The following is a 25,649-nucleotide window of genomic DNA, read 5'->3' on the forward strand; positions in this document are numbered from 1 at the left end:
ACATATGCCAGAGTTGATTTCTCAACTAGCACAAATTGGTCACTGCAATTTATGCCATTTGATTTAACTGTGGTTTACCTAACTGATAGTGGTTATTTGAATAGTTTAAACATTGGTGATGCCCTTGGGCTGAATAATGATTGTCATTTCATACTGTTTTAATTTCTTATTTTGGAGGCTATGGGGGTGGCCATTTTTGTATTTTTTAAAATTAATTTTTTAAAAAAAGTTATTAATAATCAATGCAACAATTTGATTTTAAAATATTCACTGAAGTAATTAACTTCTGGAGTCATGTTAACAGATTAGTTTTAACATGAATGTTTCCAAGGTTTATATTGATCATCACGATGTGTTTTCATGCTAGTTAAGATGTGAGTTTTATTTCCAGATCTTTTTAAGGCAGAAGAACCGAGGAGCAGATGGTTCTTTGTATGTCTAGCATGCAGGAAGGACAAGTAGTGGAAGTTCTTTACACATTATATTTATATTTTGAGCCATTCTGTTCTGTTTGTTTCTTAATGGGCTCTTGAGAATGTTTCACTGTTAATAAATCCTTTAAGTACTGGACTAAAGATCAGAAAAAGAAGACAGCTGCACATTTGTTCTTTTTGTTTGTTCTCTCTTTTTAATAAACAGTATGTACATGACCAGTCAGCAGTTAATTCATGAGAGTCAGAAGTAACATTTTTATCATGACACAGGATGTAAACTTCAGTGCTAATCTGTTTTCTCTGATAAAATGGAAAGAGTTATCTTGCTGCTTGGCAATGCCAGCAGCTTGATTATCTTTAGAAACTGGCAAAGTAGCCAAATTAATTTTTTAAAAATCCCTCTTTAGATTCATATTGGTAGTATTTATTCAGATACAAAAGCTAGATGTAATTTAGTACAAACTAAACATCCTAACAGTCCCACTAAAATTTTCTGCAACAGTAGATTGTTAATGGTTTAAGTACCACTGGTTTAAGAGGATTTAGGAAAACATTTTTTCTAGATTGTGCTGATTTTCTCACAGTGACCTTTGCACTGTTAGAAGAATGGCTGGTTTTTTAACCTCCTGGGTTTTTTGTAATGTCTAGAAAATTTGTGACCAGGATAGAAGTGAGATAAGCTGTTCTATTACCAATCCCTGGTCCATCCAGCTCAGTAGTACCAATATGGATTGGCAATGTTGTTCAGAGTTGCTTTCAGACAACATTCTTTCCAAACCCACCCTGGAGATGAGGGGATAGAATTAAGAAGATTGTGTTCTGCCATTGAACTACTGCTTGTCTTAAATCCATTTGAGTGTTTGCACAGATGGAAGAAGCCATGTCAGTAGATTCAAATTCAGGAGGAGAACAAATAAGACAGTAGCAACTGATTATATATAATAAATTCCCGGATCTTTCAACTTCCAGCATATGCATCTTGTTGCAATGTTCAGAATATTGTAGGACCTTCCCCAGCTTGTTTTTCTGCCTTTATATTCAAATGGTGTACTTGTTTTTGTAGTTACAGTTCTCCAACTGTATCAGTCTATGTATGCCATCTGAAAAGTGTCTCAAAAATTCTGCTGGTATTCCCTCAAAGCATCTCAGTGGTGCCATTTATTTCCTCTTGAAAGTTCATCCTCAAAACTAAGCTGTTCTGTGGAAGCCTATGCTGTAAGTCATCCCTCACCATGAAAGAGAAACCTAAGTACTGTATTTCTTTGAGTCTTCCTTTTATCTATTCAGTCCTCAGTTGACAAAATCCAAACTGTAACTTCTTTGAGGCAGAGTCCTATTTGTTTGCTTATGTTGTTAGGTGTGTGTTATGTTCCATCAATTTGCATACGTCTTACACTGACCCTAATAGCACTTAGCTTTGGTAAGATATTTCAGGAGTGGTTTTTACCAGTGCCACCTACCCACAGGGACTTGAAGTTAGGTTTCCTAAGTCCTAGTACATTGCTCTATCTACTAAAACGTATGTTTTTTTGGCAACTGTTATGCAGAACAGTGATGCTACATAAATAATAATTCAGTGTAGTGTTTTGGCTACACTACTGATTTTGAATGTGGGGTGTGGCTGCCCAGGGCACTTTGCTGCTTGATGTAGAATGCCAAATGCTACCTTTTGTGTGCTGTCTCTGGTTAAGGGTAAGGTCTGAGGGAAGGACTGGTTGTAAATGAAACCCATTGAATTAAAAATCAGCAATAGGTATAGTATTATAGATAATATCCTCCTTGGGTTTCATTTATTTTTAAATCTTAATGCTCCTTAGGCTTTCATGCTTCTTTAACATAATCCAAATATAGTAACATAACTCTGTCTTTAAATAAATCATTATAAAGATAAGCTCTCAGGGCTGCTACAGGTGTTCTGTCAGTAGGCTAAAAATCAGTGATTTCTCAAGGTTTTCGCCTCCCTGATGTTTTCTATGTCAGTTCCCAAAATCCCTGACCTTTGGCATGTTGGTAGGGGCTGCTGGGAGTTAGAATCCAACAACATCTGGAGGGGTAAAGCTTTAGATGCACTGGGCTGGACCACAATATTGATGATGAAAGCTGGTTGTTGTGGGTTTTTCGGGCTTCTTGGCCGTGTTCTGAAGGTGGTTCTTCCTAACGTTTCGCCAGTCTCTGTGGCCGGCATCTTCAGAGGACAGCAAACTGTGCTGTCCTCTGAAGATGCCGGCCACAGAGACTGGCGAAACGTTAGGAAGAACCACCTTCAGAACACGGCCAAGAAGCCCGAAAAACCCACAACAACCATTAGATCCCGGCCGTGAAAGCCTTCGCGAATACAATGATGAAAGCTGTTTTTGTGTACAACAAGCACTCCTTAATATCAAAATGGGACATTCACAGTGATTGAAATGCCCTTTTTAAGCATTTGGTTCAATTTTAATGATTTTTTTCTCCTTACAGATGTTACCCATATTTGTGCAATTAGACAGCTCACATTGCTTGTAACAATTGGCTAGCTGTCAGAGCCTATACACTGGCTCTGAAGTCAAATGTAAAATTCCGGTGGAACCAGGCTTACATTAGCTTTATCACCATGATTGTTTGAAGAAGAATGTTTTTTTCTTAAAATATTTCTAGATTTATCTTGTGGATTTTTGTGTGCAGGGCACCATGGAGGAATTCTGTACTTGAATAAAAATGAGTTATTGCCTAGATTTTAGCTATAAGGCAGGCTGATATTGCCACCTCAAAATGGGAATTGAATAATGGTATTATAGGGCATTATACAGTCACAAATTGTTCAGTACAACCATTCTTTAAAGTACAGAGCTATTGTTTCAGTAATTGTAATGTTTTTATTAATATGAAGTTGTAAATAGTTTTTATCTATTCTTGACTGCCTTGATGATCCTTAATAGCTATGTGGCAGGATATAAACACAAAAGATAAAATAAATGTATTCTGTGGTGTTCTGGAGGCACATGAAAGTTCAAACATGACAGCCGTCTAATTTTGCCAGTTACTTCTAATCATTTGCAGCTTATAAAATTTCTTCCTATTCTTGGCCAGACTATTTCTTAGTGTTATATCATAATGAACAGTTGAGTAAATTATTTTTGCCATCCAGGCTTTTTCTTGCTAGAAAGCAGACTCAATGCCTGGAAAATCCCCCACACTACTAATAGGGGGAGGCAACACGCTTTGAAGGAAGGGAAAAAAATGTGTCTGATGATGTTTGGCAAGATAGGGTGGGAAACGGACCAAGAGAGGCATCTGCTGTAGTTTGACCTAACAGTTGCAAATAGGCAGCTTTCACCTGGTAACTGAAAGAACACCCTCATTGGCAGATGGAAAGCTATTGAAAATTGGAGCGTCTTCAAGAGAGGGACCCCACCCACCCACCGACATAAATAACAATAAGAGATGTGTTTGGATGATATCCCTTCAGATTCTAAAACAAAGCTTCACCTGCTGATGAGCTTTTGGCATCCGACACTAGAGATGGGCATGAACCTTGGTTCAGAGGAACGTACTGGTTCATATTCACAGCACCACAGGTGCCACACTTTGCCTTCCCCCACCTTCCCAGCCAATTGCCCACTCACCAGTTGGAGCACTCTCCTCTCCTCCTCCTCTTTGGCTCTTTGATCAGTCCCCAGCAGGAGCATGGGTTTGCCTGTCCTGCCTCCTTGTCTGAGTGGGTGATCAGCCAAGGAGACGAGGCAGGAAAGTCCATGTTCCTGACAGAGACTGGTCAAACAGCCAAAGAGGAGGAGGAGAGGAGTGTACACCAGCTGGCAAGTGGGGGCATCCAGCCAGGGAGTCAGGGGAAGAGAATGTGTAGCACCCATAGTGCCATGTGTGAACTGGCATGAACCTCCAAACCAAGGTTTGTACCTATCTCTATTCAACCTGTATTACACCATTGCTGTAATAAAGAGTCAGCCAGCCCCCTTTCCTTCCTTTTGCTTCTTTCATCTCAGTGCTTCAGCAAATTCCAGAACACAGGACAGATCTTGCCATTGTGGATGATGAGGCAACAGACTTAAATGGTGGATGTGGGGGTGCAGTGGCGGTGGCAGCAGCAATCCCTTGAGTATTCTTGCTTAATGAGTGTGTACTATCCTCAGGTGTGATGGGAGATGCTGTCCTCTCGCTAGTGCTGAATTAAAATGCTGTTGGCAGTCCACTCAGTTGCTGCCTGTGGAATGAGAGAGAGAGATCATCTTGTGTCATTGAGCTCAGACAGCAAAATGTCTTGGGATGGCCCTTTTGCACCACATTTTAATTTAACAGCAGTCATGAGTGGCAGACGTGTGTGGAGCAGGAGGTTGATTAACTAGAGTTGCTTGGCTATGTAACAGTGGGTGCCCATCTGGAGTTCCTCAGAGCCATGGCTTCTGAGGCATGTGAAGCAACCCAGATAAGCAAGACTTTAAATATACAGTTGATGTTTGCACAGTTACAGTGACATAGAGTATTAACTGGAAACAGGGAGGCTTTGGTTACTTTTCAAGGACTGAGTTGATAGGCATTATCTCAAGCAGCCGAGACATTATCAAATGAAACAAAAGTGAGAGATGTGTAGGGATCCCTTTTCTTAAAACAACATTTGAAAGTCTGCTTTAGGTTAACTTTTGCCACAGGAAATATAGTAACATAATGGTTCACTCTCTGAAGCCTGTGGAAAAGAAGCCTGCCTTCACTGCAACATGAACATTGGCTTTTGAAAATCCAACTAAAGTGCCTAACTTTTTAAAAAAAGAACCCTGTTTTCTCTGAATGAAGTTTAATTTTCTCTGAATGAAGTTTGCTTTGCTTAATCACAAAAGATCTATCCATACATTCACATATTTATGACCACATATGAATGCTAATGAGATGGTTATTAGATATATGTTGCAGGACACGCAACAATGGGCTGAAGTTAGAGGAAGCCAGATTTCAGTTGAATATCAGGAAAAGCTTCCTAACTGTTAGAGCAGCATGGCAATGGAACTAATCAATAGGTGGCGAGTGCTCCAACATTGGAGGTATTCAAGAGAAACTTAGACAACCACCTGGCAGATATCCTTTGATTTGTATTCCTGCTTTGAGCAGGGGGTTGGATTTGATGGCGTTATACTGTAGGCCCCTTCCAGCTTCATTATTCTATGATTCTGTGACATTGTCCTATATAAACAAGCATCTACTGTATAGTGAAAGTGTGATGTAAATGAGGTACATTGTGATGGCATTTACAAACAACAGTGTGCCGAAATACTTAGAATTCTTCAGAATTCAGGCTTATCAGGGACGGGGCAGCACAATCATGCATGTTCCCAGTTGGTCCCGCTACAATAAGAGAAACAAAAGCCATCAACTGTGGATGATTTTTCTGATTCATTAGAGGACAGGTGGTGTGCTGGGTTATGATATGATTGTAGATGACCCTGGTTCAAGTTATGGAGGTGAATTACAGAAGATATGGAAAGGGATTTTCATATTTCTTCCCCAGTTGGAACACCATCCACTTGAACCAAAGCAAACATAACCTTCTTAATGCTTCCAACTAATAGCAGAGTGTGCAGGTGTGGGGAAGAAGGATTCTGGGTACTAGGGTCACCAAAAATAACATTTCTAACCTCTGAAAGTAGCATGCCAAAAACAAAAAAGTGAAGGGAAACTGATCTATTGGATAAGGGTAGCTTGCAAACATTTGAGTCATAAGCCTTGGACTATCCAAAAGATCAGATGAAGCCAAGGGCAAAAATTTAGCCACTGCCTGCCTGTGTTTAATGATGCCAAAACTTTGCTGCAGGTTTTTAGTTCATTGTTTATGAATCAAAAAGAAAAGATTATGTTGTTATTAAAAAGAAAGTAGTACACCTAATAAGAAAACGTAACATCTTTCTACCAGTATTAACCTCTTTTAATTGAGGCCAAGTAAATGATTTGGGGTATGTCCAGTTTCTGTCAATCTATTAACAGCCAAATTCTGTTGAAAATTTTCAAGCAAGGAGGTATCCATCAATACAGATATTACTTCTGAGTAACCACCCACACAGCATAACAACAAGGAGTCTTGTATCATCTTAAAGATTAAGAAGTTTTATTTGGTGTAATTGCTTCTTACATGTATCTGATGAAACGGGCTACATTCATGGTTATTCAGAAGTAATTCCCACTATAATCACAGTAGCTTACTCTCAATGGTATGTAAATACAATCAGAGGTTAGTCATTTTATTTTGGTAAGGATCCTGGTGTGCTCTGGTCCATGGAGTCACGAAGAGTGGGACAGGACTTAAAACGACTAAACATCAACAACAAAGGACCCTAAGCCTGACAGTATATGATGAAAGAGGCTGTTACAGTAAAGTAGTAGCTGGCTTTCTAAGCTTTAACTGTATAACTTGGGATCCTGTTCATGGTTTCCTACTCTGTCATAAATGAAGTTTTCACAGTTTATGGGCATGAGTAATTAATAGTATTGACTTCCAGAGGAGATTACATCTAAACTAGTGGCTGCAGTTTGTCTCATTTCATCACTCCATCTGCCCACATATAGTCCATGTGTTTTCAATGAGTGTAATTAGCATTTGTTTTGAAATACAGTGGAACAAGCCCCAATTAAACTGCTGAAGTGATTCCCATGGAGGACTAGTATTATCATAATTGAAAGCCTATGTGGAATTTTTCAACAAAGATCTATGAATTGTATCTTAGGTTCCTGACTGTCCTCTATTCACAGAATTTTATTTTTAAAATCCATGGATTTTTGATTTCCACAGCAGTGTATTCATCACTATGAGAACTCTTTTCCAGTAATGTTCTCATGAAGAAAAATGAACGTTTTTGGAATCTAGATACTTACAGTCCAACTCATCTGTGTTAAACATATAGTGGGCAGTTCAGTGTTTTTTTTCTTTTAAAGGGAACATGTGTGGCCCTAGTGCAGGCTGGCACTGCCATGAGTGGGGCTTAACCCACTCCCATATTTTTTTTTCCTAAATCTTTTGATTACATGCACACAGAGTTTTAAAAAAGAGATAGGAATGGAAAAAGAACCCTGTCTTAGCACCAGTGGATGAATTTTTAAAACAAAACAGAAACCCTGCAAAATGATGGGAAGTTTTCAAGGGAGGAATGGGGTGGGTGTGATCAAAGCCTCCATTAATAATTTCTGCTTCAGAAATTATTCTAAACTAGATCCATGGATGTTTGCTACAGAATAAGCAAAAGCAAGGTTAAAAAATGCACTGTGCTGGCTGGCTGAAATCCTGTGGCTTAGCATAGTAAATTGCAATTTGAATGGGTCCATTAAATCAACAGAACATATGGAGGAATTGACTCACCAAATCCCCACTGAGTCAATGGGCCTACTCTGGTTGTGAGTTATTATGCTAATAAACAGGATTTCACTCAGGATGTAGTTTCTCTAAGTTTTAGAGGGAAAGGGCTCTCTGTTTTGGAGAAGAAAGGTAAGATGTTCTTTCCTATACTTATTTTCCTGGCTTATTTTCCTTTATGGATTGCTGCCTTGTTGTGGCAAAGGGGCTTGAGCAATTCAGAGAAGCTATGGGCTATGCCGTGCAGGTACACTCAAGACTGACAGGTCATAGTGGAGAATTCTGACTAAACGCAATCCACCTGGAGCAGGAACTGGCAAGCCACTCCGGTATCTTTGCCAAGAAAACTCCATAGAAAGATATGACACTGCAAGATGAGCCCCTCAGGTCGGAAGAACATGCTACTGAGGAAGAGCGGAGGACAAGTATAACTAGCACCAGAACTAATGAAGTGGTTGGGCCGAAGCTGAAAGAATTCTCAGCTGTGGATGCGCCTGGAAGTGGAAGGAAAGCCCGATGCTGCAAAGAAAAATACTGCATAGGAACCTGGAATGTAAGGTCTATGAACCTTGGTAAGCTGGATGTGGCCAAACAGGAGATGGCAAGAATCAACATTGACATCCTGAATTAAAATGGATGGGAATTGGCAAATTCAATTCAGACGATTATCATATCTACTATTGGGGGCAAGAAGCCTGTAGAAGAAATGGAGTAACCCTCATAGTCAACAGAAGAGTGGGAAAAGCTGTACAGTACTGGGATACAATCTCAAAAATGGTAGAATGATTTCAATACGAATCCAAGGCAGACCTTTCAACGTCACAGTAATGGAAGTTTATGCACCAACCACCAATGCGGAAGAGGCTAAAATTGGCCAATTCTATGAAGTCTTAAAACACCTTCTACAATTGACACCAAAGAAAGATGTTCTCATTATACGGGACTGGAATACTAAAGTAGAGAGTCAAGAGATCAAAGGAACAACAGGTAAGTTTGGCCTTGGAGTTCAAAACCAAGCAGCGCAAAGGCTAATAGAGTTTTGTGAAGAGAACAAGCTGTTAATCACAAACACTCTTTTCCAACAACACAAGAAGCGACTCTACACATTGACATCACCAGATGGGCAATACTGAAATCAGATTGATTATATTCTCTGCACCCAAAGATGGAGAAGCTCTAGACAGTCAGCAAAAACAAGTCCTGGAGCTGAATGTGGCTCTGATCATCAACTTTTTATAGCAAAACTCAAGCTTAAACTGAAGAAAGTAGGAAAAACCACTGGGCTAGTCAGGTATAATCTAAAACAAATCCGTTATGAATACACAGTGGAAGTGAAGAACAAATTTAAGGAACTCAATTTGGTGGACTGAAGAACTATGGATGGAGGCTCATAACATTGTACAGGAGGCAGCAACAAAAACCATCCCAAAGAAAAGGAAATGCAGGAAAGCAAAGTGGCTGTTCAACGAGGCCTTACAAATAGCAGAGAAGAGAAGGGAAACAAAATGCAAGGGAGATAGGGAAAGTCACAGAAAATGGAATGAAGACTTCCAAAGAATAGCGAGGAGAGACAAGAGGTCCTTCTTAAATGAACAGTGCAAAGATATAGAAGAAAATAATAGAAAGGGAAAAACCAGAGATCTGTTCAAGAAAATTGGAGCTATTAAAGGAACATTTTGTACAAAGATGGACATGATAAAGGACAAAAATGGTAGGGACCTTACAGAAGCAGAAGACATCAAGAAGAGGTGGCAAGAATACACAGAGGAATTATACCAGAAAGATTGGGATGTCCTGGAGAACCCAGATAGTGTGGTTGCTGACCTTGAGCCAGACATCCTGGAGAGCGAAGTCAAGTGGACCTTAGAAAGCATGGCTAGCAACAAGGCCAGTGAAACTATTTAAAATCTTAAAATATGATGCTGTTAAGGTGCTACACTCAATATGCCAGCAAATTTGGAAAACTCAGCAGTTTTCCAGAGGATTGGAAAAGATTAGTCTACATCCCAATCGCAAAGAAGGGCAGTGCCAAAGAATGCTCCAACTAACGTACAATTGCACTCATTTCATACACTAGCAAGGTTATGCTCAAAATCCTCCAAGGTAGGTTTCATCAGTATGTGGACTGAGAACTCACAGAAGTACAAGTTGGATTTCAAAGGGCAGATGAACTAGAGAGCAAATTGCTAACATGCACTGGATTATGGAAAAAGCCAGAGAGTTCCAGAGAAACATCTACTTTTTCTTCATTGGCTATGCAAAAGCCTTAAAGTTCTTAAAGAAATGGGAGTGCCTGATCACCTTATCTATCTCCTGAGAAATCTATATGTGGGAGAGGAAGCAACAGTAATTACAACTGAATATGGAAAAACTGATTGGTTCAAAATTGGGAAAGGAGTACGACAAGGCTGTATATTGTCCCCCTGCTTATTTAATTTATATGCAGAATACATCATCCCAAACCGGAATTAAGATTGCCGGAAGAAATATCAACAACCTCTGCTATTATACCACTCTGATGGTAGAAAGTGAGAAGGCATTAAAGAACCTCTTAATGAGGGTGGAAGAGCAGAGCACAAAAATTTTCTGAAGCTCAACATAAAAAAAACCCAACTCAGATCATTGCCACAGGCCCCATCATCTCCTGGCAAATAGAAGGGGAAGATATGGAGGCAGTGACATAGTCTACCTTCTTGGGCTCCATGATCATAGCAGCCATGAAATTAAAAGACAACTGCTTCTCGGGAGGAAAGCAATGACAAACCTAGGCAGCATCTTAAAAAGCAGAGACATCACCTTGCCAACAAAGGTCTGCATAGTCAAAGCTATGGTTTTTCCTGTAGTGATGTATGGAAGTGAGACGCCGGACCATAAAGAAAACTGAGCGCCAAAGAATTGATGCTTTTGAATTGTGGTGCTGGAAGAGACTCTTCAGAGTCCCCTGGACTACAAAGAGAACAAACCTATCCATTCTGAAGGAAATCAACCCCAGGTGCTCACTGGAAGGACAGATCCTGAAGCTGAGGCTCAAATACTTTGGCCATCTCACGAGAAGAGAAGACTCCCTGGAAAAGACCTCAATGTTGGGAAAGTGTGAAGGCAAGAGGAGAAGGGGACGACAGAGGATGAGATGGATGGACAGTGTCATTGAAGGTACCAACATGAATTTGACCCAACTCCGGGAGGCAGTGGAAGACAGGAGGGTCTGGCATGCTCTGGTCCATGGGGTCATAAAGAGTGGGACATGACTTAATGACTAAACAACAAACAACAACAGGGCTGTTGTTCTGTCTCAGACCTGGCTGCTGTGCTATTTAAATCTAATCTCAAATGGAGGCTGACAGGGACAATATTACCTGCTGGTGTCGTGTCTTTTGCCAAAATAGAGATTTGAAGGCAACAGAATAGACTTTGTCTAGAGTAGACTTTGTCTAGAGGGGTGGGGTATAAGTCTAAATAAAAGTAATGTAAAGAATATTCTGCCATCTGGTTCATCTACTCCGCTTGCCTGCTGGTTCTGATTCTCCAGTCTACATTAACATCTCCCCCATCAGTCACTTCACATAAGAAGACCATGGTCTGAGCTCTGTAGTTACTGGTACATAAAATCAGACCTATAGTGGAGAATATCTGAGTGAAGGCAGAAGAAGGAAGAAGACGAAAGTTCTAGGTACAGATCTACTAGTCCACGAGTATGCATGGTCGAAGCATTATAGGGTTGCTTTGGACCCTGTGGAACCCCCTGTATACAGCACTGCTGTTGAGGTTGCTGCTCCTGAAAATATTTAGCACCTGCCACTACATGTCCAAACACATCAGCAGCAACACCTACACCCTTGAGTCCTGTCAGTCTGCAGGGAAGAGTGCTTCCTCCTCTCCTAGAAAGTGAGGCCAAAAAGGGGCACTTTTAGCGAAACAGAGGTGGCTTCCTTTATGCAAAAAGGAGGTGGGAGGACTGTATACGAGAGACATATTGTTCATATTTTATTTATTTATTCATTCATTCATTCATTCATTCATTTATTCATTCATTCAATTTATACCCTGCCCATTTAGACAACGTCTACTCTGGGCGGCTTACAATAAAATAGCATAAAAACAATTGCTACAACAATTTAAACAACAACAATAATATCATTCAGGATGGGAAGATAAAACTCAAATGAAAAAATAAAGACAGGAGAATATAAATAGAGAAGTAAAGATCAAGTAGTGACAGGAAGGGAGGCCTGCCTAAAGAGCCAGGTCTTAAGTTGGCTCTTAAAAATCTGCCCCAACTGCTTGCTCCAGTTAACAAACTCAACTAAGATGCCTTCCCAGGGGACAGACTGCTGTCCAATCTGTTTTGCCATTATTGATACATGGGAGCTTTCTTTATCTGTGCAGGTGGTATTCCCAAAGTCTCCTCCTTTAACCAAAGCTGGATCCTGATGCACAGGCAACATCCCCACAGGACCTTCCCTCAGATCGCACAATTCAAATGCACTTCATGAATCTGAGTCCTGATAATGCCTTCTGTTGATCCACACTGTAGCTTTCTGAGCTGGTTGGATGACACGCTTTTCTGTCATTAAAATGGCATTCTTTAAATCATTCTTTAAATCTTGTTCACCAGTGTTTCTATTGAAACTGCACATGAGATTTCCATCAAGTTCTAGCTTGAGACTTTGTAAGAACTGTGGCACAACAGAGGCTCCAGAGAGACGTCAACTGGAGTGTGTTTTTCTTCTTCTTCTGCTAATCCAAGTTTTTGGTTTACCTGTGGACCTTGTTCTGTATCCTGGAACCAGAATCCAAATTAATTAAGACATGTTGGCATGCTTCATAAGAAAACAGCGCATGTAACTGAAAGATCTGCACGTATTGCCTTTCTCCTGGCCTCATGTACATGCTTGTGAATGATTGCACCCTGCCAAATAATGTATTCAGAAGGAATGAAGTGCCAGAAAAGTAGAGTTGCAGAAAAGAAGTTGCCTGTAAACTGAATTTCTCATAAATGCCACTGAGACCTCAAGTTCTTTTCCACTTTTATCTGGGGTAGCCAGTGAGAGCTTAAGTGAATGTAACACAATGTGTCAGTTGTTCTTAGGATTTAAGTCCCTCAGTATTATTTACACTGTGTGAAAAGGCTGCATATTAGTTTTACTAGGTATTTCAGTCTGTGAAATAGTTGCTGAGAAGCTGTATGATTTACTGAGCAATATTCATTTTCCTTTGGAAGTTTTTCGTAGTAATAATTTAGCCTCCATTATTTAATAAAAGCCTCCATACATGTGTGCCAAGGTTTTGTGGGGTTTTTTTTAAGTTATACACCAACAATTCAGTTCTGAACTTGGGTTTTCCATTGTGGGCCTGCAGGAGTAAGGTGCATGCATGCTGGAAGCACAGGCCGTCACAACCTGCAGCAAAAGCACTATGTATTCCTGAATGCATGAGTTCTCAGTGGCAGCTGTGAAGTTTTTCATTTAAAAATGTTGCAAAGATGAGTTATCATTTTGATTGCCCCAAAGGTGCTGGAATGAAGTTATGTAAAGCTGTAAAATTGAAGATTAAATTAAAACTTAATATAATTGTGCTTGAAAAATAAGGTATATTCATCCTTAAGATCCATGGTGAATATATGTGTATTTTCCAGACAACATTTTAAAAGGTATTTTATAAATTAAACCTCATATAATGCTTTTGGAATCACGGATAAGGTCTTGTCTTTCAGAGATTGAGGCCAAGGAAGCATGTGATTGGCTGCGGGCAGCTGGATTTCCACAGTATGCACAGCTTTATGAAGGTAAGAAAGAATGCCACTCAAGCAGGCTTTCTGTATCCTTCCTTTTTGCTGAAACAACTGTAAAACTGTTATTTTTATAAATAGGACACCTCATAATTGGATATAGTTAAGAGATGGGATCACAGACTTTCTTCATTGCATGTTGTAGGTGGGTTAAAGAGAGAGAGAGAGAGAGAGAGAGAGAGAGAGAGAGAGAATTGAATTCTGTTTTGCATCAGATCTGGAGCGACAGTACTCTTGGCAGAGCAGATCCTGGATTTTGGGTGTGTGGTACAGTGTTGCTTTGTCATTTCAATTTTTATTTATTTTTGCTCTGTTATCCTGTAGTGCATATTTGATTCTGTTACCAGAGGTACTCAAAAAATAGTTGGCAAAGTGACACCCTTCTAAAACTAATCAGAGAAGGGCAGGTTGCCTCTTCCAAGAAAATTAAGCACACCAACCCTTACCCTAATAAACGCACTGAGATCTAGAGACAGATTTGCAGTGTTTGTTTTGGCAAGCTAGAATGTTCAATATGTCTGCATAAGAATTTATTTTAGTTACTTATCTAAACCATATAAGAAAGTCCACACAGTCTTGACTATTTTAACCTGTCATGTGAAGGTAGCCATGTGCTCTCCAAAGCTGTGCCATTGAAGTCTTGGCGCTGGCTATGCATCTGCCCAGCAAGGATCAGCTAGTCAAGTAAGAAGAGACTCATCACCAGAAGGCACTATCAAGTGTTGAACTGGTCACCCTAATTATAAAACACAATGGCAGAGTGAAAGAATTGTCATCAGCACTGCTGGAGGAGCTACTGCTGCACTGTCATGGATCTTCAGGATGTTCAAGATCTATAAATATATAAGGGCACAATGCTTCATTTAAAAATAGGCCAATATTATTTAATATGCTCTTGCATTTTAAAGATGGCTTTTTGTTGTGTGCAGAGTTATAAAAATCTGTGGAGTGGCTTAGGAGCTTTATCACAATGGGACAGAAAAGCCCAATATAACCGCCTCCTCACAGCTGCTAGTTGTAACTGCATAGAGATGCTTCATTATTTAGCGCTAGAGGTTGCAGTAACACTAGGTAGGAGTTCTTGATGAATGTTTGAGAAGGGCTTTAATTTGCAGCTGCATTGGCAACAGTAGACGATAATAGCACTTCCAGAGACAACACTTGGCAAGTCTTCTATTTATCTGTTTAGGAACTGAGTTTCCTCCCATTATGTGCTCCACGTTTGGAATTGACTTTATGCCAAGAATTTTAACATGTATATAAAAAATTCTCTGCAGGACAGCTCTTGCTATTGTCCACCCCCTTTGTTCAAAATTCTATATTTGTATGCTTTGATTTCTTTGTTCTGCCAAGGTTCAAAATTTCTGGAAAGCTTTTCTCCAATACAAACATGGAGGTGCACGAAACCTTTCAGTTTTTATTTTTTTGGCTTGTATATTTAAAACATTTTTTTTCCTTTCAGTGCCTTAGGCCCAATCAGAATCGTAGTTCTGCATTAGTGTGATGATTCTGATGGTTTCCAGCTTAGGATAGGCCTGAATGGCTTATGATTTATTGAGGCAGGCAGAGTTCATGAGCCATGAACTTGTGGTCTCCCTGATCCTTGTTTTGTGGTCCCAGGGAGGCAGCATAAACAGGAAGTTTATCCAGACCTTGATGGGAGTTGTATTTGCCTTGGCTGAATTGTAGATTGGACAGCTCATCTGTGGGACTTTAGTACTGAAAATTGGTATTTTCTGGTGAGAGGCTTGCAGTACATGATTTGGTTCCAGTTCCATATCTAAATATATTGTGCCTGTGTTCATATTTTTGTTAGTTTCTTTAGGAATGTCATTGTGGTGCAGAGCACTCATCACTGTGTGCATTAAGCTCCTGAAACGACACGAGGGAGGCATTTTCCCAGAGCTTCGAATAATTATTTTTGGGAGGCTACGTCTCCCAGAATTCCCAAGCCATCCTGGCCATCAACTAGGTTATTTGGGGATTTCTAGTTCTAATCCAAAAGTCCACTTCTCTATGCTTTACATTTTCCATGTTGCAGGAGAATCCGTCAGTGCTGACAACTGCTCCTTCATATGAGAACCACTTCACCCAGATTAAATGGATTCTTAGCATGCAAGGATGATGAACAATAACTTTACTCACATACTAGCTTGCATGACTTCATGAGTGTGGCAGCAAAGAACTCCTTCCTGCCATATCCAGCTGACCATGAAGGGCATGTATGACTGAGACCCATCTTCCATTCTGCAGAAGGGGGAGAACAATATTTGAATGGGTGTACTCACAAGACTGTTGTAATGTTCCAGATATTGATTGGGCTTGTTGGTTCCTCTATGCTCCATCCCAAGTCTATATATAAGACAGATCTGCACAGTTGGTATGGCAGATACACACAGCCCACCAGCCATGACAAGGGACATGTTTTTGCAGTCCCGGCAGGCAGGGCAAACAGGAGGATGTAAATCCAATTGCTAATCCCAACGAAAGTAGGTCCATTGAATGAAGTGCTAAATGATAGATAAATGTTTAGGTAAATCACATTGCCTTAATGAATCCATTCTAGTTGTGACTAGCAGTTGGATTTAGGCTATATTTTCCCAAGCTCTTTGGGAGGGCTGCCATAAGCAGCTAGTGGACTACCTTCATTCTGATGGGTCACGATTGTGCAGGCTTAACCTAGTATTTTTTTTTTGCCTCGGGGAGTGGAAACAACTGGAGCCTTCTAGCAGTTTGATTCTTCTTCTGTTCAGTTCATAACTTCTAACAGGATTTCAGTATTAGTCTATTCAAAATATCTATTCATAAAGTAGTGTTTTCTTTTCCCCACTTCATTGCTCTCCAGTGCTGTTGGAATTGTTAACCTATTGCCTAAGAGTGGCCTATACAGGCTCTTGGAAAGATTCCTTAAAACATTCATGTTTGTTTTAAAGTTCAGATTGGTTTTTCATAGCTCATGAAGTTGTGGACTTGGCTTGCTGCAATCTCCTTTCTGTTCCTTTCCTTCCTGTGACACATGGGAATTTAAGTCACCAGTGTGTTAAAGGTTCCCTATGAGAAACAAATCTGCTGTCGCACATCCAAGATAATCTGAAGGAAAATTTATCTTGCATCCAATGTCTTGAAAACAGACAGTTGCTCTAATATTTATATTCGGGGGAAATATTCGTTCTGATTGGTCACCCATTCTAATTCTTACAGATCTTATATTTCCCATTGACATTGCATCAGTGAAGAGAGAGCATGACTTCTTGGACAGAGATGCTATTGAAGCCTTGTGTAGGTATGTGGAAAAATGCATACATAAAATATATAAAAATTCCTTTTAGGAAAGGGATCTTTGACATGGAAGAAGTGGGACACTTTCAGATGGTTTTCTTTTCTTTTTTCTTTTTTCTTTTCTTTTATTTTTTTTTGCCTAGGCTACTCATTCCAATTGTACTTCATAGTCTAAAAGTTATGTTATGTGCTACCTTTAAGACTAATAAATGAATAGACTAAGATAGCTACCAGCCTGAAGATTATAATTATGTTCTGGTACTTTTAAAAAGTCACTGAGGAAAGTCACTGACTTCCTGTAATTGGCTCCAAGGATAGCTACCCCTTCTGTTTCAGCTACTAAATATCCAGCTCAAGAACAGGGTGTTGAATGCTTTATGGCAAAGTGTGCTCATTTCCTAAGGAAAAGCTATTTGAACTTTCCAGAGTTTGGATGCTCTTATTCTTAACTCTTTTTTGGTAGCATTGTTACTTTTAAACATTTTAAATTTAAAAAAAAAACATGGTAAATTTAGGCAGGGTGCATACCATGCTATGTTTATGTGTTACTTCAGAGTTTTTTAGAAGTGGTAACTGGGAGGGTTTTTGCCAGCAAGGGGCAACATTGTAATATTAAATGTTTTAATGAGAACAAGGTAAACACTGATAGTTTTCTTGTTTGCTTGATTTTTTTTCATGACAGCCAACATAGCATTGTTACTTCAAAACAGTGGGGTTATTTGGAGGGATTTTTGCCAGGGGGGGTTTAGCTTTTAAAGATATTTTTATTTCTGAAAATCAGTTAAAATGCAATGTTAGCAACATAGTATTAACAAATAAGCTGCAAGTAACTACCCTACTAGGGGGAATTTGCATTACGAGCAAAATTTATTTGTTACTGAAAAACATTACTTGGCATTTTTATTTGAGGAGATTATTGCCAACAAGCAGCAACACTGCTAATTTTTAAGCATGTTAACAAGAACAAGTTTAATTCTGGAGATTTTTTTCATTAGAATATTTACTTGTTACTCCAAATTGTGTTGTTTTTTTTTTTTTAGGGGATTTGAGGGGATTTTTGCCAACAGACTGATCTCCGCCCGCCCCTCTTGTTAGGATTTCTAAGGCTCTAATCATATACCTACTTGCCTGAGAATAAGCCTATTTGAATTCAGTGGGGCATATTTCAGAACAGATATAGAAGCTGAAATGCAGTCCCAAGTCACAACTAGAATGGGCTAATTGAATGAGGAGTTGGTGAGTTCCATTGATTCACTGACCCTTTTCTAGTTGCAACTTACTGAATTTCAGTCTTAGAGTATTGTGTTGACAGTCCATTTCTGGACTTTCTACAGTTTGGTTTCAGTGTGCATTCCTTTTAAACAACATTGTAGTATTCTTTTCAAGTAGCACATTTACTGCAGGGGAAAAGCTTTCCATTCATTTTATTTATTAACAAAATAAGTTAACGTGTGCTTCCATTTAATACGAGATCCAGTGTTATTGTCACTTATAAATATCTCCGGTAAGTGATTGATATTCCATATGCATTTTCACAGCCTAGAATTCTCCTAGAAATGTAGCCTTAAAAATATGCACACCAACAGTGTAAAGATTAGTGTTCTACAACACCTACTTGGAAGTAAGCCCAGAGACTACAGAGAGGCTTACTTCTCTGTTGTTGATTTTCTATATCATTCCTGGAAACACACTCATGTAAAGATTAAGAGAGATTTTCCAAGATATTTTGTGCTCCTTTCCCTCTAAATAGGTCTTTTGTTTAATCCTACAAGCTTTTTTTTTTTTTTTTTTTTTTTTTTGCCTTTCTGTGAAGTGTGATAATACATGGATTTTTATTTTTAAAGGTGCCTCTGTGGAAATTATTTTCACTGCATTTACACTTATCTGTCTCAGCTGCCCAAGGGTCAGCTTTTAAAGAAGGAGCCTACAGATAATCTTTGTGAAATCAGACACTGTTATCAGGCTGGCTGGAAATATGTTTTCTCTGACAGATCAAAGTGATTGGGTTTCTTAAATGTGACAAATGCAACAGGTTGAAACTAGATAAAACCCAACAGAGGGACCAATGTTATAAAATGTGCAGATGTAAGTTGTTACCTAAAACAAACTTTTAGATCCAAACTCTTTATTTATTATCTTTTCTTAAGGTGGAAAGTGCAATCTTAGTTATCTTTGAATTGTTGCTCAGATTTAGTCTGTAATAAAATTTCTGATGTCATTTTTTTTACTATTGGAAGCTTCTAAAATACCTTTTAAAACTCTTTAAATTAAATTAACATATATTTGGCCAAATCAATACAATCAGGCTGAGTGAACACCTAGTTGTTACTTTATGAGAACTGCAACTACATGAACAGAGTAATATAAAAAGCAAATGGGTAAATATGTAATCACTGTCATGAGTAGATATTTACAGATCAAGCAACCAGGATAGATCTCATCGAGATACATGAGGAAAGTGAGTAGACTAGTTTTTTCCCCCTCCATCATCCCTCTGCTCATATGGAGAGTAACAATCTGAACAGAACTACACCTTTCACCCAGACAACCTCTTCATGTGATCAGAAACATTGAATGTGTAGGTTACCAGGTTGCATGGAAAGCCTTCATTCCTAGAACATAATTCCAGTCTTCAGGGTATCACATGAAAATAGATGATTGCGGGGTGAGCTAGCCTGCCTTCTTTTCTTACATGTTCAGGCTAACTCTATCCTGAACAGGGTGTTATAAATTACTTGTGGAATAGTCCATTTTGTGTATAGTTCCTCTTTAAAGGTTGCTTCCACAAAGGGGAATCCACAACCCCCCTTGCACCTACTGTTTGCGGTGGGTGATCTCTGGCTTGTGTAACTGCAAATCAAAGACCACCAAGTCACATGCAGAAAATTGAAGGCCCTTGTGCTCTGTCTTTGTAGACAGGATACTGGCAATGGGGTTTTGAGCCAGAGCAGTAAGCGGAAATGTAATTTTGTTTCAGGTCCATGACCTGATATGGATTCAATACTGAACTGTGCTGTGTTACGCCCCCCCCCCCCGCCGCCATTGTTTCATGCACTTTCCACATCTTTCCTGCTGTTGCAGCCACAAGGAGGACAGAAAGCTTTTCCTTCAGTTGTCAGTCACCAAATTTTATCACTATGTTCAGACTCTAAATTGGGATTGATGTCAATTATGGTATAGGGAAACATGAAACTTCAAATGCAATGGTTTGAAATTGACTTTAAAAAAAAACATTTTAAGATTGACTGCAGCTTGTCTGAGTTAATTTATGGAAGCAAAAGTTTCCTTTCTCTTTGACATAGTTACACCACAATAGGAATGTGAAGCAGTGAGCTGAGAAGCCTGAGGCTTGTTCAGATAGTGCTCAACTGTAGTTTACACTTATATCTCGATGAGACCGGAGTCAAACTCTGCATATATGTATTCTGAGTAGTACAAAGGTTGAGCTGGGCAAGTGTCATGAGTTCTGACCTTAACTCTTGCCTGGCTTGAGACCTTGCCTTAAACCTTGTCTCTTTTGAAAGGATACCCCATTAGAGATGCCCTAGGAGATAACCCCCCCCCACACACACACACACACAGGATCAGTATTCATTCTGTCTGTTAAATGTTCATGTACTAGGAAGCTGACTTCAATTAAACAACTGTGCTTAAAAAAACCTCAAATACCCATGTTATTTAATTCTAATGTAGTATGAGAGAATGATAAAAGAGAAACTCTACAAGTTCGAGGGGGGAGGTGTTTCTTATTTTGTTTCTTTTAGAGAGATTATCAAAGATGTCCTGAGGTGCTAATAAAGACAATTATATTGCACACTGAAAAGAACACTATAGGTACCTGATGTGTCGAAAGTGAGTCTCCATCTTTGAGGTTTCCAGCTTGTTAGACTCGGGGGGGGGGGGCAGGGGGAATGAAAACAAGCAGCAATAGGCGTATGGATTCAGGCTGACATTATTTTCCTTTTAGCTGATATGATCGAGAAAAAGGTATGCCTCCAGTGGCGTGTACATGCACACACACACACACACACACACACACACACACACACAGGAATTTGTATATAAAATACATTTGTCAGTTAGTTACACGTTCTGTTACCTGGTCCTCACTCAGTAAAATAATTCAAATCATTGTCCCTCCTAATGAAATCATATTGGTGAAAATGGGACCTGTAACAAAATGTTGCAGTGTCATTTTTATCTGTTTAGTGTGCCAGACAGCTTTACCAGCTCAATGACCATGGTGTTGTTCACACACCACACAGGCATGCAGCTGTCTGTATATAAAAGTTGACATGGAGTCTGGATTCTTTAAAAACATGATCAGGTGTACTTCTGCTTTTGTCTCGTATCTATCCCTATATGTCCACTTGTCTACAGTGTTCTGCACATTAGGGTTTGAAAATAGTTCAAATAAAAATCCTGTGGGTCTGATTCTCCAGAGAACTAGCTCGCTGTTGGCTCAATAACTGAAGAAGACTTATATGTTCTTATTGCTCCCCAGTCTTAATAAATAGCTTTGAAGGCATAATGACAAGCTGTTTGCAGACATTCTTTCTAAAATCTGAGGTATTCTTAGTACTATATGAACACTGTGATAGATACCAATGGCCTATTGCAGAGGATTTTACTCTGTAACGTTAAGCACAGAGCGCAGCACCATGCAACATTCCAAGAAAGCTCAGACCCGGGAAGGTAATAGTAGTTTTCCTCTATGAAAACAAGAACCTTGTATGACAGCATGTCAGTTGGCCAGTTTTAATAGGCCTCTGCTTGAACAGGCTTTTCTTTATGGACCTGACTCATCAGGAACTGATTTAGGAATGCTTGTTCTTGAGTTCTTGTGCAACTGTATCCCACCCACTCCACAAAATCTGGTATCCAGCTGGTGTAAAATGGTCTTAATTAAACACAATTTCTATTTTTGAGGCTGTCCCTCTGGTCATGTGTATGTAAATAAGCTTAGGGAAAGTTTCTGCAGTAATCCTTTAGTTGAAATAGCTTGTGTTGTAGAATGACAGGTTTACTGCTAATCTTGTATAATTTCTCCTCTATAGGCGTTTAAATACTCTCAACAAATGTGCAGTGATGAAGCTGGAAATCAGTCCACACAGGAAATGGGTAGGTACATTTGAAAGTTCTGCCGTAGTATCAGTAAAAATTGGTGGGGATTAGTCTGGTAGATAGTCTGACAAAGGAAAGTAATGTATGTTCCCTTGGGAAGTAAGCTTCATTGCTTTCAGTGTGTCAGTTTTAGTCTGATACAGACTTACAAAGGTGTGAGCCTTGATGGATGCAAAGGGACAAATATAGGATTACAATGTGATTTCTTTTTAATAGATAATTTATTCTTGGGCCAAAAAGAGGCATCTTAGATCAGACTGATACTCTTTCAACATCCTTCGTTTAAGAGGCATATATAACAAAATTAAACTTACTTTTTTGAAACTTGCATAAATGGTGGTGCATATTTCTCAAGTTTCCATGAAATTCTTGAGATGGTAGTTTTCATCTTTATTCCAAACAGTTTGTTTTGACTGGTTCCAGAAGCCAGTCCTTTTGATACAAGTTAGTGTGATACTTGGTTCTTTGCTGATTATACATTTAATGACAGAAAATCTATGGGATATATCAGATATTTGCCATTTGTTCTGTCATTTCAGCAGTGATGGTGTCTTTCTAACATGATGCTGGACTCACTTTGAACAGCTACTTAAACTGGGCCCAGGAGAGAAATTGCCTTTTTGGATTACAGCTTCTGAAATTCCCCAATCAGCAGGCGTTCCCATAATTTAAAAAAAATCCAGTCCTGCATGCCAAAAATAACTACACATATACCTTCAAATTATTTATCTCTCAGTTAACATAAACCGATACTAGGTATAACTATATGTCTCATATATGTAACATGTGAACAGCAAGAACAATTGACTGCCACCTAACCCTCTCTCAGTTGCCATGTAACAGGAGAAATAAAAAGGCCTAAGGACACAAATGAAATGTTTAGCTGAACATATTTTACTAAGAAGAAAATTTCACAACAGAGGCCACCCCATAAAGGCTCTCATCTCATATCTGACTTTCTAATCTCCACAAATTGTGGATTGGGGCTTAGTTGATGATATGGATGCCACCGGGGTTGGGTGTCAACTGTACTATGTAGATCAAGTCAGCAGAAATGTTAGTTGTTAGTAGTGGTCGAGCATTAGTTTAATACACAAATCCTATTTGGGGAAAAAAATTTTCACAGCTATTTTTGTCTTGTTGAATTACATCCATTGATGACTAGGAGAACAGCCTTATGCACACATAATCGGAAGTAAATGCTCCTGAACAAAATGGTGCTTATGGGTACCTAGGAATTCAGTAATGCCTACCAAGAAAAATCTAAATGGTTCAAGGCTCTTAGAGAGAACTGGGTGATTTTTCTCCCCTCTTCTTTTGAGACATTCACCAATCAGACATCAAAGACACAGTCTAGAGGGGTGGGGTAGAAATCTAATAAATAAATAAATATAAATAAAGAATTACAGTTTGACTTTTGCCAAAGGCTGTGGCAAACCTGCCATTTATTTTACGTGCGTTGGATTATAAAGAATATTCCGTAACAGCTCACATTTATTGTCTGTGCTCTGAATTGATAGGCTATGAGAGTGGCAGCCATTTATATTGGCCATTGTTGACTTGATCTGATCCACTGATCGTTAATTGTCTAAAAGATCATTTTGGAAATATGTGCACAAGCTTTAGATGGAAGGTATTCATGCCTTTTATTTAAATTACTGCTATTCCACTGAAATTCAATATTTTGTGGTTTATCAGTATGTTCGAGTGTTAAATTGTCAGTATAAAATGTTGTTTTAGTTGCAGATATTAAATACCAGAAAAATATGATCAGCCAATTGCCAGCTGGCAACTTCAGACCTTGCTTCTAAACAAATACATTTTTTCTTACTTGACAACTGATGGAAAAATACCTCATTCTTAATTGACAGTATCCTGTCGGATGCTTCTTCTCTTCCATATATTTTACAGTCCCTGGAGACCGCTTCAGACTGTGAGATCCTGGGTAGATAGCTAAAAGTAGGGTTGTTTCACCCTTCAGCTAGTAATGCAGGATTATTCACTCTGAAATAAGAAACTGCAAAGAATGTTGCGTGCCTGGTACATGTTACATTGTGCAATTCTCCTTTACAATGTTGATCTTTGGGCTTGATGACCTTGTTCCACCAACTGAACTTACTGACTAGCTTCAGCTGGTTACAGAACACTGAAGCCTTGAAGCCTCTCATAGTAATAGTTTAGGTAGTCATGCTAGTCTAATTTAGCATTCAGGCAAAAAAAAAAAAACAAAGAAGACAAAAACATTGTGACAAAAACTAACTGCTATATTTTAATATGAACTTTTGTGGACAAGTCCACTGTCTCTGGCATCTAAAGAAGACAGAAGAAAGCATTTTATGTTAATTTTTATTGTCCATGTACTGATACCTGAATTTGGGCAGCCTAAAATGTTTTCTCTTCCTATATTTTTGTTAATGTTAACAGTATCAGATTTTTCTCCTTGGTGAATTCTGTTTCACTAAAGAGAAGAACCATCCATTGTATGTCTTCGTTGCACATGGGGAAAGGAGGCTGGACAAGGCAGATATGCATCCAGCTGGAGGTTTACGAGGTGTTTAATATTGTTTTTCTTAATGATGAGAGACCCTTCCTGTAGTTTTCTAGTGGAATTCACTAGAATATGTAAATATGTAGAAATAGTTTCTTCCCACTCAAGACAAATTCATTCTAAAGCTGAAGATAATTGAATATTACTGAAGGGGGATAGGTAGGGTGTATCAAAACAATTGAAGATTTATCGCTTTTGATAATGCAGTGCTTTCCTATGTAAAAGGGAAGCAAGTCTGTTGTATCTGCAATGTTAATGACTTTGCTTTCCAGTGCTACTGGTTGAACCAGGTCTTCTTGTTGGAAGTGCATTGCCCACAGATAAAGGTGATCAGTGAAGAGACACCAGAGTTGTAACATTGACAGTTTACTTATGTGAGCTACCATTTGACTTCAGCTTTTCAAAACCCATGAAGTCAAATATTTTGAAATGTCTTGTGTAAAGTGCTGCTCCAGTTGGCAAGCCTAGAAACAAAACTTGCATTACCAGATCAGTGGAATTTATTGGTGCTGGATTTAGGGTTTAATCCTATGCATGGTTACTCAGAAGTAAGTACCACTATGCTAAGAGGTGCTTACTCCCATGCTAATATGCACAGAATTGTAGCCTTATGTATGGTAATTTATCTAGGACCTTATAATGAATGTAGGCAACAACAAAAAATTCTTGGGACAATTACTTGGTTCCAAAACCCAGTCTAAGAATGCTATGATGCAGTTTTATACAGGATATTATAATGCGGTTATCAGGTCAAACTGCGTCTTTTTGCACCTCTAAAAATATTGTTGCAGCTGCCAGCTTCTTATATTTCTAGGCCAAATTCAAAGTGTTGGTTTTAAACTATGAAGATTTATAAGATTTATAAGATTTATAAGATTTATATTCCAGTATATGGCAGAATACTTTTCCTGTCATTTACTTGTCCATTCCTTGAGATCATCATCTGAAGCCTTTTCTGGGAGAGGCTGAGATGTTTAGGACATCTTCTCATAGAGACCTGCTTGGCCCCAGCAATGTCATCTTTCCAGTGTCATATCAAGAAATTTCTCTGTTTCCAGGCATTTGATGAGATGTAACTGAAAGTACTGATTATCCCTGCAGTAATGATTGGCACAATTAATTATCCTTATAATTAATTTATTCTTT

General features: G+C 39.0%; 1 protein-coding gene across 2 annotated transcripts in view; it reads left to right on the forward strand.

Annotated features, from left to right (window-relative positions):
• LOC110077007 (rho GTPase-activating protein 7) overlaps window positions 1–25,649 on the forward strand; it is a 148,278-nt gene that overhangs the window by 103,587 nt on the left and 19,042 nt on the right. For both annotated transcript variants that reach the window (XM_020789639.3, XM_020789640.3), the window contains exons 2-4: window positions 13,478–13,549; window positions 16,754–16,835; window positions 21,889–21,952. In XM_020789639.3, coding sequence (XP_020645298.3) covers window positions 13,478–13,549; window positions 16,754–16,835; window positions 21,889–21,952 — 218 coding nt within the window. The remainder of the gene's footprint in view (window positions 1–13,477; window positions 13,550–16,753; window positions 16,836–21,888; window positions 21,953–25,649) is intronic.

Source organism: Pogona vitticeps, chromosome 5 (assembly GCF_051106095.1).
Source record: "Pogona vitticeps strain Pit_001003342236 chromosome 5, PviZW2.1, whole genome shotgun sequence".
Classification (NCBI taxonomy): domain Eukaryota; kingdom Metazoa; phylum Chordata; class Lepidosauria; order Squamata; family Agamidae; genus Pogona; species Pogona vitticeps.